This window comes from Mastigoproctus giganteus, chromosome 13 (assembly GCF_048544385.1).
Source record: "Mastigoproctus giganteus isolate SK-2022 chromosome 13, ASM4854438v1, whole genome shotgun sequence".
NCBI classification, from domain to species: Eukaryota; Metazoa; Arthropoda; class Arachnida; order Uropygi; family Thelyphonidae; genus Mastigoproctus; species Mastigoproctus giganteus.
Genome location: NC_143587.1, coordinates 174,695,713 through 174,712,936, shown reverse-complemented (window position 1 = coordinate 174,712,936; position 17,224 = coordinate 174,695,713). Strand labels below are relative to the sequence as shown.

The 17,224-nt window shown below is 40.8% G+C and overlaps 1 protein-coding gene across 1 annotated transcript in view; it reads left to right on the top strand.

The window, feature by feature from the left end:
* Positions 1 to 17,224, top strand: part of LOC150076622 (fibroblast growth factor receptor 1-like) — a 457,312-nt gene that overhangs the window by 137,088 nt on the left and 303,000 nt on the right. Inside the window, exon 4 of the mRNA XM_090387392.1 lies at positions 3,872 to 3,979. Coding sequence (XP_090243518.1) covers positions 3,872 to 3,979 — 108 coding nt within the window. The remainder of the gene's footprint in view (positions 1 to 3,871; positions 3,980 to 17,224) is intronic.

Genomic DNA, 17,224 nt, shown 5'->3' with positions numbered 1-17,224 from the left:
CAGATCCTGTTGCAGCAGCATAGTGTCAGTAGTGTCCTTGACAACCCTGCCAACCTTCGTATTATCTGCAAACTTGGACATTAAGCTTGATATACCATCATCAATATCATTTATAAATACAGAGAACAATAAAGGACCCAATACTGAACCCTGAGGGACTCCACTAATAACATTTAGTCCACGATGAGCAGTGTCCATTGATTACCACTTGTCTTCTTCCCCTCAACCACCCCTTTATCCATAGCAGCAATTTGCCTCCAGTGCCACACTGCTCCAATTTGTGCAGCAGTCTTCCATGTGCAACAGTATCAAAAGCCTTTCTAAGATCCAAGTATATAATATCAAGTTATTCCCTGCATCCAGTTCTTTTGTGACTGCATCATAGTATCCAATCAAATTGGTCAGGCAAGGCTTCCCCTTAACAAAACCATGCTGTGTCTGAGCTATAACTGAAGTCTTGTCTAGACGATCCAGCAGTGCTTCTTTAACCAGTGCCTCCATTAATTTTTTGGGAACAGAGGTTAAACTCACAGGTCTATAATTACTTGTGTCGCCCTTTGATCCTCCTTTGTGAATTGGGGTCACATTTGCACATCTCCAGTCTATGGGTACTTCCCCTGAGTCCAAGGAAGCTCTCATAATTATGGCTAAGGGTTTGCTTACTTCCTTTGCTGTCTCCTTTAATATAACTGGATAGATCCCATCCACCCCGGGTGCCTTTCTTGTGTTTATCTGCAACAGTTTCTCCTCCACTTTACTCCCAGTTATTTCAAGATTCTGTAGCTTACTGCTAGAGTTGAATACACCTCTGACATTCCCCTTGCTGAATACCTCCTCATGTGTGAATGTTGATGCAAAATATTCATTTAGTATGTTAGCTACCTGAGCAGGATCATCAACAGTTGACCCATCAATATCAAGTGGACCAATCTGATTCATCCCCTTCCTTCTAGAGTTTACATAAGTAAAGAACTCTTTGCTGTTTTTCTTTTCATCCCTTGCCAAGGATTTCTCGTAATCTGCCTTCGCCTGCCTAACCTCCTTTGTAACTTGGTTGCATATCAACTTGTATCTATCATAGGCTTCTGTGTCATGTGTTAATTTGTAAGTATCCCATGCATTTTTCTTCTCTGCCATATGCCTCATTAGTTCATCTGACATCCATTTTGGCCTAAACCTTGAACAATATTTCTTAGTTGGTATGTAAAGCCTAGTAGCTTCCAAGATAAGTTCTTTGAATGCTTCCCATTTTGAATTTGCTGTTGGTAACATCATCAGTTGGTCCCACTGTATAGAATTTAAATACTGTCTCAGTCCATCGTAGTCGCCTTTACGGAAGCAATAACCCTTCCCTTTGACCCTAATGGTCACACCCAACTGACTCGACACTGCACTGTCCCGTGATGTCGACTGGCTTCACTTTCTTGGATTTTGTGTTTCTTAACTAATAGCATAACCCCTCCTCCCTTCCTATCCTGTCTATCCTTTCTGTAGACATTGTACTCCCCAAATTCCAGTTCTGCATTCCTTATATCTGTCTGATACCACGTCTCTGAAATCCCAACAATATCTGCCTTTGATGTTTTGAGCAATAACTCAAATTCATCAAATTGATTTACCAAACTCATAGCATTGGTGTACACTCAAGTATACATGCACCTGCTCTTCCTCTTAGCCACCCTAACACAACCCATGTGTTTATTTGTACCCCCATGATTCCCAGCAGTCTCTGTAATATCCTGCATCTTATTTTCCAGGCTGCTGCTCATTCCAATAGAAGCAGTGCAAGAATCACTTTCTCCTCTGCCAGTTGGATCTCTTTTGAAGTAGGTCTCCTCGACGCTATAATTCGAGTTTTGACTCACAGGTGACAAGTCAAAAAATACAAATACACTGATACCACTACACTCAGTGATTGTCGGTGAGGATATTAGGTTCAACTGGGCTCCATTCCCAAATATTATGTCAGTATTAATTGAATGTTACATAAGATATCTGTTTCACTAGCAACTTCATTGATAGTTAAACTTTAATCACCAATAATTGCATAATAAACATGAGTAATTGAATCATTGGTGTTTGAAGTTGATGGATGATGAAAGTGTTGATTATCTTCACTGGACAAATGGCTTTCTTTAAACTTTGTAAACCACTGAAAAGTCTTTTAGGGCATGTCTTATCTACTGTGAAAGCTGTTTTTATCTTTTTTTTGGTATCTGTTGAATTTTTCTCCAATTTTAAACAAAATTTTGATGCAAATGTGGTGCTTAGTAAAATTACTAATTTCAAAACTTGACAAAACACAAAACTTATCTATTACATGCTAATTTAGATCGACCACAGATAAATGGGTGATTCTTGCATTATGTTTAGATATGTCACCATACAGCTCACAACTTGGAATGACGACACAATCTGAAGATAAAATCAGTTCTAAGATATCTTGATCACACTTAGTATGTTGAAGATGTGTGCTTAAACTGTTTCAGTAGTTGAAGATATTGAAATTTTTAACAATTCCAAGATTAGTACTTTTTTGCTATTAAGGTGTCGTATATCACTTAACAAAAAGGTTAGTGCAATTGCATCATTTTTTTTCATAAGTGAATTACCAAATTTGTAAAATGGCATTGTTTTTATCATAAACTGAAAACTCTTTCAGTGTTTTATATCACAATGTCCTATAGTCTTTACATATTTTATTTGTGAATAAATATTATGTTTTGAATTTATGTATAAATTAAGGATTGTTTATACTTCAGTTTTGTCATGTTACTAAAGGTTCTTTTCTTTTGTGGAATATATTTGTTGAAATAAAAAAAAGTATAAATATAAAGATGTGAAATATAAAAAAGTGTAAGAAACAGTATTAGCTGTCACAGGATGCTAATTTTAAGAAATTAATTAATAAATTTAATATAAGAAAATAGGTTTTTGAGAATTGTGCTGAGTTCTAGCAAGAGTAGTGACGTATGAGACTTTGCTAGAGATTTGATGTAGATGATGGCACTTGTTGGATTTTATTATCATGTGTGATAGCTCAGTGTCAGTCTTCAAGAAAACTTCCCTGTACTTATCTGTGAAAACCTCTCTGTACTTATTCAAAATTAGATGTAAAATTAGAAAAGAAAAGGATTATGAACGAAATTTTAATTAAATGGCAGGAGAATTGGGATATGTCTGATAAAGGATGACAGACCTATGAGTTTTTTCCGAGTGTAGAAATTGTGGATATGAAGAAGAAACCACGGCTACAGTTTGGATTAAACTCAATGTTTCTATTGACTGGACATGGACTCGCCTTGAGGCTAAATCAGTTGGGGCTGGTGGACAGTGGACTTTGTCATTGTGGTAGTCCAGAGACATCATTGCATAGTATATGCTGATTTGAGGCATGAATTAGAGATGTCTCTTGGAAGTCTGGAGAGGGGTGGTCTGTGGATCATGTTTACGAATAAGTGTCTCTTCTCATATTTTAATAAATTTGTAGTTATGGTTTTTAACAGAAGGAAAAGGATACGGGAAGATAGTAGAGGCCCGCCTTCTCGTGGCAGGGACGGGAACTCCCATAATTAAGATAAATGGATTAATCAAGATTAATCTTTCTTGTGGGAGGCCAAGTGGCCGATTTAAAGTTTTTAAATTAAATTGTGTTGAGTTGTTATATTATTTTAAATTAATAAAATATTTTAAAATAGACTAGCAAAATAATTACCGTTTTCATGACATTAACCATGGATGGACTTTGGTCCAGAGAATGGGTGTCTGAAAACGGGAACTTAATGGCATGTACTTATCTGTGAAAGTATTAGTATTGTTCTGGTACTATTTCCAACACACCTTGAATGTTGTATGTCATTAATTTTGATAGAACCTGTGATGCAGGATGAACCAGTCCAGGATGATGATGATGAGGATGATGATGATGATCACACAGAACGAACAACTACTGTAATTGATATGAAAGATGACAGCCCTCGTATGTATGATAATGAAATGTTTTAAATGGTTCAACATTTACTTTAGATATGTAAAGTAATTATAAACAAATTTCACTATGAAAAGTAAAATATAACATGTTGAACAAGCAGCAACATGATATATTTATCAAACTTTTTCAAGGATGGTCTTTTCATGGGTGGCAACAAATGTTTATCATAGAAACTTACATAGTATACACAGATATTTGTAAGATTTGAATAAAGAATGTCTATTATACTACTTCTAATTGATATGTAATGGTTTTGGCCAATGTTTTGGTGAAATTGAATAATTTGTGGCCTTTCTGTAACAGGTTAGTTTGGTTACTAAAGATTGCCTAGACAAGCTAAAAAGTTGAAAGGCACAAGAATCTTGTGGGGAACAACATTGTGAATGAACAAGCTTTCTGGTGGGTTTGGTGCAGATTATTATAGATGGCGATAGTATATAACAGAACTATGATGCTCAATACGTTCTATATATATATATATATATCAATACAAAGGGTACTAGGAAAGTTTTGCAATACAGCTTTGTTTATTTAATTTTTTCAAAGTAATTTCCTCTACATTCAATACACTCTCCATCCTCCGAAACCAATCTTTAAACCAGTTCTGCCAAGTTTCACTAGGGAGTAAAGCACACTCGTTGTCCCAAGCCCGTAGAAGGTCCTCATCACTGGAAAACCGCCTCCCTTTTAGCTTCATTTTCACATGCGGGAACAGTGCAAAGTCGCAGGGAGCAAGGTCTGGACTGTAGGGAGGGTGCTCGAGAAGTTTCAGTCCTGTCGTGGTCAAATATTCGGTGCAGGCTTTGGCGCGGTGAGTTGGAGCATTTATCGTGATGGAGGTACCAGGTGTCCATTCTTGACTTTGGCCGCAGGTTCTTCATAGATCCAATGACTTTAGGCAGGCATTGTTCAGTATACCACTTAGCTGTGACTGTCTTCTGCATGTCCAAAACGACACGTTCCACAATTCCACTCGATTTGAAAAATACAGCTATCATTTTCTTCTTTACAGATCGGGATTTTCTGACAATTACGGGTGTGTCGTCATCATCAAAGACCCAAACTTTGTTTTGAGCCTTGGTCGGCAGATCGTAATAGTACAGCCAAGTCTCGTCACCTGTCACGATGTTGTTCACATACCGAGATTGTCCCTTATCAAACTTTTTTAACATCTCCCGGCACCAAGTCACACGTCGTGTCATCTGCTCTTCAGTCAGTTAATGCGGCACCCAGAGAGAACAAAGTTTCTTCACGTGCAAATGATCTTGCAGAATCGAACGAATTGCTGGTGCATTTAGGCCCAAAGTATCCTCTATCTGTTGGTAGGTCACTCGCCTGTTTTCGTCAAGCATTTTCCTCACAGCAGTAACGTTTTCCTCCGTAACTGACGTTCGTGGCCTTCCCGGCTTCTCAGAATCCTCCAGAGTGAAATTTCCCCTTTGGAATTCTCTATACCACCTGAATATCGTTGTACGATGTGGACAATCATCATCTAGTGCAAGAGTCATTTCTTCTAAGCACTGGTCTATGGTTAAACCACGCACGAAATTATACCACAAAACTGTCCTTATCTCATTTCGTGACCGCGATGCCATCGCAAGCACTTTACACTCTCACTACTAATGAATAACTGAGCCCATCGACTTGGCGCGGCGGCTACTATGCACATATGAACATGTCTCAACATGCAGCAACAAGCAGCTTCCTGTGATTCATTGTTGCGTCATATTGCAAAACTTTCCTAGTACCCTTTGTATTTGTAGAAGAATAAGAGAAGTTTACCTCAATATGATACGTAGAATACTTCCGTATGATACTCTCCAGAAATTAAAATGAATAAAAGATTAACTAAAAATGATTACAGCAAAATATCAATTGAAAACAATTGAAAAAAACAAAATTGATTAAAATTATTTATTTATTAAGAAAAATTACAAAAAAGGAAGGAAAATTGTTTTTCATAATTTACATTAAACTTTTTAAATAATTTTTATTTAATTTTTTAAATTGTTTTTTGAATTTTTTATTAATTTTTGAATTATTTTGAAAACAGCCCAGAACAAATGGTTGAGGAATAGAAATGAGGAAAATAGAGAAGAATACAAAAGGTTCAATAGAGAAGTATAACAGAAAATTTCTAAATCCAATAATGTGGCATGGGAAAAAATATACAAGGAAATAGAGCTTGTTAGGAGGAACACAATCATCCGAAGTTTGACAGAAATTTAGAACACTCAAAACCAACGATTCTTGAACGAATAAAAATCTTATTGATATACCAACAGAGGAAAATCATAATTCCTCCTTAAGGAAAGAAGATCCCGATATCAGAGCATTATTACCACTCCATCAGTGGATAAAAGGAAGATAGAAATTACAACACATGAACTAGACTGCACAAAATTAATGAAGAACAAAAAATCTCCAAGCCCTTGGAACGTAGCCAATTGAACTAAGGAAATATGAACCACCAAGTTTAATTGATCTGATTGCCCAGCTTTTCAAAAGATGTGTACAGCTGGAAAACAGCACCGACGGAATGGAAGGTAAGCTATATATATCAGCCATTTATTAAAAAAAAAAAAAAAAAAAGAGATAGGTAGAATCCCGGGCCTGAGTGTAAATTGCACTATGCCCAGATTGCAATCTAAGGTGCTCCAGATAAAATTAACGAGAGTAGGTAAATGATAAGATTAGAGAAGAACAAAGAGGATTTAGGTCTGGTCATTTATGTGTGAATAGCAATGGTGCACTTATAAATAGCAGAGAAGGCATAGTTCAGATAGCAGAAGACTACTATAAAGAGTTATACAAGGAGTGAGCGAATGATGCCAGCAGTGGGGAAGATTGATCGAAAATTAGTAACACATACAACATACCTGATATCCTTCTTGATGAGGTAGAACATGTGTTGAAGAAAGTGAAGGATCAGAAAGCACCGGGGGGAAAGATGAAGTTACTGAAGAGTTTTTAAAATTGGGAGGAAGAGACATGACACAAAAACTGACAAGACTCTTCACAAAGTGCATTAGAAAAGTTGTGATGCCTGAGTGGAATAATGCAATCAGTTTTGCTGCATAAGAAAGGAATAAGGAATTGAAGGAAATAATTTTGGTGCATAAGAATCAGAAATTTAAAATTATAGACCAATTAGCTTGTTATCCCACATCTACAAATTGTTCACAAGGGTTATTACTAACAGATTAGAAAGAATACTTGATGAGAATCAACCGAAAGAGCAAGCTGGCTTTAGGACAGGATTCTCAACTATGGCTCAACTTCACGTAATGTCACAGCTAATGGAGAAAGAAAATGAATATAAAACACCATTATGCCTGGCATTTGTGGATTAAGAAAAGGCATTTTTTTTTTAATGAAAACCCCTAACACGACACTGATTAGAACCTATAGTACTTGGTACCGTGCTTGGGCTAGAGTTTCAGAAGACAAAAGAAGATATTTGTTGACATTAGACTTGAACTTCTGTAGACTGTAATTTTCTGCAAATACAAAGGTTGTTCCAGAAAACAGCAGTTGATGAATAAACGAGGAAGATGAAAAGTTGGTGCTGTGAGTTTGAAGTTGGACAGAAAATGGATGTTGGACAGCTGGTGGCTGCACGTGTTCGGACTGTTTTGAAAGAGAGTGGGAATTATAGAAGGCAATTCAAAAGAACAATGCCCATGGCATGCAGCAGAAACAGTATGTCTATGAGACAGCGAGTGGAGAGACTCTGTTAGAGATGAATCGTTAATTAACCTAACTGCCATTTTCTGAATGGAATCAAGCAGCCTGAGAGTGGTTTTGGGGCACCACCACCCCAGATGTGGTAACAAAATTCCATGTTAGGGCGGATTTGCGATTTATACAGAGTGAGCAGCTGTTTGGAAGAAATGTAACGCCAAGAGCAAAGGAGAAAACCAAGTTTTTTACATGCAGAGGAAGCAATATTTGTAATGTGTTTGTGTCAAGAGAGATTAGAAGTCAGAGTAATCCCCCAAAAGAGATATATCATTTTGCCTAGAAATCGGAGTATCACCAAATATAAGCATAGGAGCAGAAGAATCCTTTTTGCGAAATATAAGACAAGACTGAGTTTTAAAAGAGTTGAAATCAACTAAGTTGTCTTTGCCCCACTGGAGAATTACCTGAAGATCGACATTTAAGGAATTGGTAGCAGATTTTCAAGAAGTTTGAAGCTGATTGAGCAAGGCAAGGTTTCACAAAATGGAAAGTGGAATGCAATGTGCTATCATTGGCAAAACTATGGATAGGATTTCCAGTCAATGGAAGAAGGTCATTAATATACAAGAGGAAAAGAGTCGGGAAAAGAACTGAACCTTGGGGGACAACGGCATTAGTCGAGAAGTTAGAAGACAGAGAGCCATCTACTGTCACCCTCAGTGAGCAATCCGAGATAAAAGTGAATAACCAATTACAAAAAACAGTTGGCAAACCATAAGATGGAAGCATGTTTAGAAGACCTTTATGCCAAACACGATCGAAAGCCTTTGCGATGTCAAGAGCAACTACTTTTGTTCCACTGAACCTTTCCAGTGGAATGGTTCAGTGGAACACAAGTAGCATTTAAGTGGGTCGATACTGATGGAATCCATACTGGCGATCGTTGATCAGACGAAAGGTTTCTAGGTGGTTTAAAAGTTGGCGGTTAATTGATTTCTCCATTACTTTAGAAACAGTAGAAGTAATTGCAATGGGACGACAATTGGTTGGGAGAGATTTGTCACCCTTTTTAGGAACTGGCTGGATATGAGCAAATTTCCAAGCAGAAGGAAAAACCCCTTTGGAATAAGAAAGTGAAAAAAGGCGGCAAAGAATAGGAGTAAGTTGAGGAGCACAGGTTTTGAAAAAATACTATCAGGACCTGGAGCTTTCTTAGCATCAAGATTTGCCAAAAGCCTTCTGACATCCTTTTGATGGAAGGCCACAGGAGGCATTGAATGGAGCATGGTGGGAGGTGTTTTACCAAGGTCATTAATACATGAGTTGGAAGAAAAATGGGATGCTAGCAGGTCAGCTTTATACTTGGCTGAAGTGACAACAGAACCATCTGGTTTGGACAGAGCTGGGAGCAGAGATGGCCAATAGCTTTGGCCAGAATGCTCGGCGACAATTAGGGCAAGAAGCAAGTTCTCTATTCATAGCCTGTTCAAAATCTGGTTGGGACTGATTAATAACTGCTTTACAATTGTTGTGAGCTTTCATGTAGGCAGAAAATGAAACTGAAGAATTAGAAACAAGCCAATTACGACATGTAACATTCTTCTCTTGAACAGCCTTAGCACATTTATTGGAAAACCAAGATTTAGATAAACAACAAGATTTTAAAGTGGAGTGTGGGATAAAGGATTCCACTCCTGCAAGAATAATTTCACTGACACAATCTGAGCAAATGTTGACATCAGACCCCTCGACGTGGGCACCTGTACTTGGTGAGGGGACCTTCCAGTGATGCTGCTGGACTTCCAGACTAGCATCACTGGGATCCAACACCCACAGCCCAGGTTCCAGGCTTACATCAATGGAATCCGGCGTGTTTGCCGTGCGCTGCGACCCGTGGAAATTCGGAAAGGGGGATCCTGGTGGTTGAGGGGCCCAGCTTCAATACACCACTTTGGCCCCTGCTTCGACAAGACGGGAGGTCCTGGAAGGCCCGGCTAGGATCAATCGGCTAGTAGGCTCGCCTGCGAGTGTCAACCGTGTCAATGCCATGCCCCTACCCTCATGGTCCAAGGGACAGGATTCAGGCTGGCGGCGGTGCGGGTATAGTGTCTAGGTAGCCCTGGCGTTCCACTCCTGAGCACATTTATTGCATGCCGGGTAGTGGGCGTCCCTTTGGGCTCCGTGGTGGGTGGGGAACCCGGGCACTGAACCATATAAAAAAAACTCTATGAATCCTGATAAACTAACTTCTTCAGGGGCCCTAACCCGGTCCCTATCTGAAACCATTGACAAAGAAGCAGATAGCATTATTGCTAAAAGAGGCAGCGAACCGAATTACCATCAGGGCCTGTCCAAGATTCTTAATATGCATTTCTACCAATTGTTAAAATGTCGATTGTTAAAATGTCGCCCTTTTTATTCAAAAAGGGTTAGACGGGTTAGCAGGTTCACCCAAATCAGTTAAGAGGCTTCAGTCTGGAGACCTTTTAATTGAAACTAAAAATGACAGGCAATCTGAACATCTACTCCGAACAAATCATCGGAGGAATCCCTATAACATGACACTACACAGAACACTCAATTCATCGAGAGTGTCATTTCGGAGTGGGGACTTCTCGACGCAACCGAGGAGGAAATCTGCTCCGAATTAAAACCACAGGGAGTCATTGCCGTCAAGAGAATCACTGCACGAAGGGATGGAAAAATTGTTAAAACCAGGAGCGTTATCCTGACTTTTAACTCTCCTAAACCTCCTGACGAGATTAAAGCTGGATACATCAATTGTTCAGTACGTCCATACGCTCCGAACTCTTTGCGGTGTTTTAAATGCCAGAAGTATGGACATTCTCAAATGGCCTGCCGTGGAATCCTTGCATGCACTCGATGCGGTGCAAAGGACCACGAAACAACAGCATGTTCAGCCGCAAAACCCACCTGTATTAACTGTGAGGGAGAACACCCGGCCTACTCACGAGCATGCCAGAGGTGGAAAGAAGAAAAAGAGATTCAACGGCTGAAGGGCAGAGCTAAACATATCATACCAGGAGGCAAGGAAATCGGTCAAACCCCTGAATATCAACAGACCTACCTACGCCCAGAAGGTAGCAGGGAGATGTTCCGTCAGAACTCAGATGGACATGACCATTCCTCCAAAGGAGTCTTTCACTCCCATCGCGCGTTATCTCTTAAGTTCTCAAAAACCTGTACAGAAGGACCAATCAGCTGCCACTCCTATATCGGTACCTCCTAATGCTCCACAAGTAACAAAGGTAATTATGAAAGAAAAGAATACGAAAGGGGAAGTCCCCCCCTAGTACCCAAGAAAAGATGGATGCCGAGCAGGAGGAGGTACCCGAAGATTCAATCTTGGAACTCTTTGCAGAGGAAGAAATGGACACGGGACAGCGTCAATTCTTCCCCAAAAAAGATAAACCCAAGACTGATAAAAGTAAGCCCTCAGCACCTCGGAAGCTGCCTGATGGACCCACCAAGCCAAAATAATGGCTAAATTCCTAATTGTCATGGATTCCAGCGAAATATTGATGACATCAAGGCCCTCCTGCAAAAGCACGAGCCAGTTTGCTTTTGCTTGCAGGAGACATATCTAAAGGCAAATGATGATCCCACCATGCACAACATCACATTTTTTCGAAAGGATAGAATTGCGGATGGCTCTGCTCATGGAGGAGTGGCTATCCTCGTCGGCAATCAGACCCCAGTTCAGCCCTTGCTAATTACAACTAGCATGGAAGCTGTTGCAATTCGCCTTTCGGTGGGATTTATATTAACAGTTTGCTCTCTTTATTTGCCACCTGGGACTGACTTCCCCCAGGAAGACCTTGATGATCTTGTAACGCAGTTGCCTCGCCCTTACTTACTTCTCGGGGATATGAATGGACATAACACCCTGTGGGGTAGTGCTAACATCAACGGAAGGGGACGAGTCATAGAGCATATGCTAAATGACAATGACCTTTCCCTTCTAAATACTGGAACAAATACCTTCTTCCACATGCCTACCCGTACTTTTTCTGCCATTGATCTCTCTCTATCTGCTACCCTTCACTCACTTGGGAAGTGGAGGAGAATCCATATGGAAGTGATCACTTCCCTGTGATAATCTCGTTACACAGTGGGAGACCACGTCTTCCCTTCAGGTTACCGCGGTGGAAGATTAGCATTAGCATTAGTAGAGGCATTTGATGCAAGAAAGCAAGCTTATGCAGCATCAGCCAAAAAAAAAAAAAAAAAAAAAACCCACTTCCACTTCACCCCTCTGTTCATTCAAAATACCTGTCCAGCTGAGCCTTAAACTTATTTAGGCTATCAACCTCCACCACAAGGGATGGAAGTCTGTTCCACCAACCAACCACCCGCTGGCTAAAGGCAAATTTCCGCACGTCTATCCTACATCTGTCTTTCCTCAATTTGAATTTATGCCCTCTCAGGTGATTTATCTGAGCTAGAGGAAGAATCCCATCAGCATTGAGCATGCTTAAACCATTCAAGGCTTTATACACCTCTATCAGATCACCTCACTGGTGCCTAGATTGATCAGGCTGACTGGACTGCCTTCCAACATCAGGCAAATTTTGATCTTAGCACAGTCAGTCAGGAGCCTATCAATGATGTATTTAAGTACATCACAGAAAATATTGTCCAAGCAGCTGCGAATGCTGTTCCAAAAACATCTGCCCGGTTTCCACCATTTCCCAAACCTTGGTGGAATTTACAATGCACAGCAGCCAAAAAGGCTCAAAACAAAGTGTGGGGGATATTCCGCCGATATCCTACCACGACCAACCTTATAGCCTTTAAACGTGCACGAGCCAAAGCACTCTACATTCAGAGTCAAAAGGAATCGTGGATCCGTTTTACTTCATCAATTACTCAGTCCACTAGTACTAAGGTGGTCTGGGAAAAAATCCGGAAAATGAAGGGTAAATACACAGCACACCCCTCATCGGTCCTTGAATATAATGGATGTACTATTGCAGACTCTACTGCAATAGCCAATGCTCTTGAGGAAACATTTTCTAACATCTCTGCAACGTCATCTTACTCCCCAGAGTTTCTGGTCTTAAAGCGCAACACTGAAAATCAGGCCCTTAAGTTCACATCGAAGGGTTCCCACCCATATAATGGGCCATTTACTATCCACGAGCTAAAAACAGCACTTGCCCATACAAAGGCTACCGCTGTTGGACCAGACAACATCCGTTATGAAATGATCAAACATCTTTCACCAGAATCCATGGACTGTTTGCTTTTCATGTATAACAGAATCTTCCTTGAAGAGCACTTTCCGGATACCTGGCGCAAGGCAACTATACTTGCTTTTGCTAAGCCAGGAAAGGATCCTAAATGTCCAAAAACTATCGTCCTATTGCTCTGACCAGCTGTCTGTGCAAAATATTGGAGAGAATGGTCAATGCTAGTCTCTTATGGTATTTAGAATCGAACGACCTTCTCTCCCTCTTTCAGTGCGGCTTCCGAAGAAACAGGTCCACACTGGACCACTTAATTAGACTGGAAACATCAATCCGTGATGCTTTCCTAAAAAGAGAACACTTGGTGTTCATCTTCTTTGACATGGAAAAAGCGTACGACACAACTTGGAGAGCCGACCGGGCTAGCCGAGTGGGTAAAGTACCTGCCCGGCAACCCAAAGGTCGCGGGTTCGATTCCCGCCTCGGGCTTGGATCAAAGTACTGCAAAAACCTTGGGAGGTGCAATATGGCCACAGAAGCCGATGCGCCAACAACTACCAAATCAAAAAAAAAAAAAAAAACAACTTGGAGATTTGGTATTTTAAAAGACCTTTACAATCTCGGTCTGAGAGGCCACCTTCCCATTTTTATTAAAAATTTTTTATCCTGCCGTTATTTCCAAGTTCGTGTAGGATCCTCCCTTTCGCGACCTTTTTGCCAAGAGGAGGGGGTACCACAAGGATCTGTCTTAAGTGTTACGCTTTTTGCCATTAAAATAAATTCTATTTCTGAACAACTTCCTCCAACTATAAACAGTGCACTCTATATCGATGACTTCAGCATATTCTCCCAATCATGCAATATGAGGGTTATTGAGAGACAACTGCAACAAGCTATTGACCGTGTTAACACCTGGGCCACGGCCAATGGTTTCAGGTTCTCACCGGAGAAGACCGTTTGCGTCCATTTTTGTCGCAAACGTAACCTCCACCCCGAGCCTGAATTACGACTTGGACAAAGCACCATTCCAGTTGTATCAGAGGCGAAATTCCTGGGACTCATTTTTGACAAAAAGTTGACATTTGTTCAACACATTCGTCAGCTACGTACAAAGTGTACGACCCGTCACCACCAAATACGGAGGATGCGGAAAGGTCAGGGAATGACCACCGCACATCCCCGGAGCAATATGGCCTTAGTTGCTAATGCTCCTAAAAACCAAATAACAACAACTACAAAGTGTACGAGAGGGCTTAACATCCTCTGCTCTCTCTTCTACCTCTTGGGGTGCAGATCGATGCACTCTACTACATCTATACCGTGCACTTGTACGCTCAAAATTAGATCATGGGTCTCAGGTGTATGCATCTGCTAGAAATAGCGCTGTTCGTTGGCTTGACCCCATCCATCACCAAGCCATTCGTATCGCTACTGGTGCATTCAGAACATCACCTGTCCAAAGTCTGTATGTCAAAGCAAATGAACCATCCTTGTCGCTTCGACGAATGCAGTTGTCTCTACAATATGCCTTCAAGCTGAAGTCCCTGCTGGACCATCCCACGTGGACATCCGTTTTCGAGCCACGATGGGAAAATCTTTATAACACACGACGGACCGCCAATCGCCCATTCGGCATTCGTGTTCAAGAGCTACTCAATGAGCTTAACATCTCGGTAGACAAGGTTGCTCGATCACCAAAGGAGCCCCTTCCACCCTGGCATGCACAAACACCAGCATGTGAATTCTCGCTCAAGATCGCGACGAAGTCTAATACTCCATCGTCTGTCTACCCTCAGCTCTATTCACAACACCGTGCAGAACATTCTGACTTCTTGCCAGTTTACACAGACGGCTCGAAGTCAGAATCGTATGTGGGATCTGCTGCAGTTTTTCCAGATAAAACCACATCGGAACAGATACCCCTCGACTGCAGCATTTACACTGCAGCGCTGCATGCCATAGAGTTAGCTCTAGATCACATAAGAAAACACCGTTACCAACGGTGTATTATATATGCCGATTCAATGAGTGCACTACAGGCTTTAACAGCGATGTCACACACTAATCATCCAACCCTGTCCCGAATTCAGCAGATAATATACCGCCTCTATGTAAGTGGATTCGATATCCGCTTCTGCTGGATCCCCAGTCACATCGGGATTAGAGGAAATGATTTGGCTGACACTGCAGCCAAATCGGCAGCCCTGACGGATAATCTTGACCTGTTAGTCCCCTATACAGACTACAGGCAAGTGATCCGTAATAATGTACAATCTCAGTGGCAATATTCGAGGCATCGACTGATTACGACAAACAAACTATGTCGAATTAAGCCTGTGACCCATCCTTGGCGGTCCAGCTTACGCAGGGATCGCAAAGAGGAAGTTGTTCTTGCTCGGCTCCGCATTGGACACTGTCATATTACACACTCATTTTTGCTGAGGGCTGATGACCCTCCTATGTGCTAGCAGTGCGACACTATTTTATCAGTTCAACATATTTTATGTGACTGTACCAGTTTTAGAAATGCTCGTTTTACCGCTTTTAACCATCTGACTGAGCCGTATACACTCAGTCAGACTTTATCCGACAATGACCATGTGTCTGCTATTTTTAGTTTCCTAAAATCAGTAAACCTTTTTACTCATATTTAAAAAACATTTTAAGATTTACTATTGTTACTTGTTTACTGATATTTATCTTTTACAGTTTATACCTGTTTTATACCCTGATTTAGTGACCTAATTCATTAGGTCACTGAATGTTTTTACTAATTTTTTTGACAAGATTTTGGCGCATTATAGCCCAAGTTCCTGATGCGCCAATAAAACTCAACCAATCAATCAATTAATCGTTGACATCATCTATGCAAGGTCATTACTAATTGCAAAAGCCTCAGCATCTTGACCAGCTGGGTCGGTGTGACTAGAAAACAGAAGCCAGCTGGAGTTGTGAACATTAAAATCGCCAATGAAAATTACAAGGCTGTTAGGAAAGTTGGACTGGAGAAAGTCAAGTTGCTAAGAGAGGAAGTCAAAGAGCTCCAAGTGATTAGTGAAGTTGGGAGAACGGTAGAGACAACAGATGAGTTTGACACAGTGAGGTTGAGGGATTTTAAGCCAGAGAAGATCAAAGAGAAGAGATTCCAAATTGCCAAGTCTCTGACAGGGAATATCAGAAAGGACACCTTTGAGGCAAAAGGAATCATACAGCGAATAATTTGGGCATCTAAGATAAGCAGTAGTTGAATCAACCAATAACTGAGATTCTGTCAGAAAAAGTACACGGGGGTTTGGCAGACTGCAAGTTGAAATGGACATTGTTGAGATTAGAATTGAGACCACGTATATATGTGAAATTGATTAGGAAGTGTTAGCATTAGCATTAGTAGCGGCATTTGATGCAAGAAAGCAAGCTTATGCAGCATCAGCCAAAAAAAATAAAGTAAAATAAAGAAATAAAAAATAACCACTTCCACTTCACCCCTCTGTTCGTTCGAAATACCTGTCCAGCTCAGCCTTGAACTTATTTAGGCTATCAACTTCCACAACAAGGGATGGAAGTCTGCTCCAGTTACCAACCACCCGTTGGCTAAAGGCAAATTTCCGCACATCTATCCTACATCTGTCTTTCTGCAATTTGAATTTATGCCCTCTCAGATGATTATTCTGAGCAAGAGGAAGAATCCCATTGAGCATGCTCAAACCATTCAAGGCTTTGTACACCTCTATCAGATCACCTCGCTGGTGCCTAGTCTCCAGACACTGTAATTCGCAAAACTTAAGCCTTTCTTCGTAGAGCACCCCTTTGTTCCATTCACTAATCTTGTTGCCCTTCTCTGTACTCGTTCCAGCATCTTTACATCCTTCTTGAAATGAGGCCTCCAGGCCTGTATACAGAACTCTAGGTGTGGCCTGACCATTGCCTTATACAAGGGAATAATCACCTCCTTATCCCTGCTAGAAAAATTCCTGTATATCATTGACAATACACCATGAGCTACTCTTGCCGCCCATATGCACTGCTCAGAGACCTTCATATCTGCCTGCACAACCACCCCCCCCTTTCGTTCTCTACCACTGTCAGTGTAGTAGCACAGAGTTGATAGGTTGCTCTGGGGTTGCTGTTTCCCATATGTAGTACTTTACATTTGTCAATGTTAAACTTTATTTGCCACCTCTCAGCCCATCTGCTCAACCTTTCCAGATCCTGTTGCAGCAGCATAGTGTCAGTAGTGTCCTTGACAACCCTGCCAACCTTTGTGTCATCTGCAAACTTGGACATTAAGCTTGATATACCATCATCAATATCATTTATAAATACAGAAAACAATAAAGGA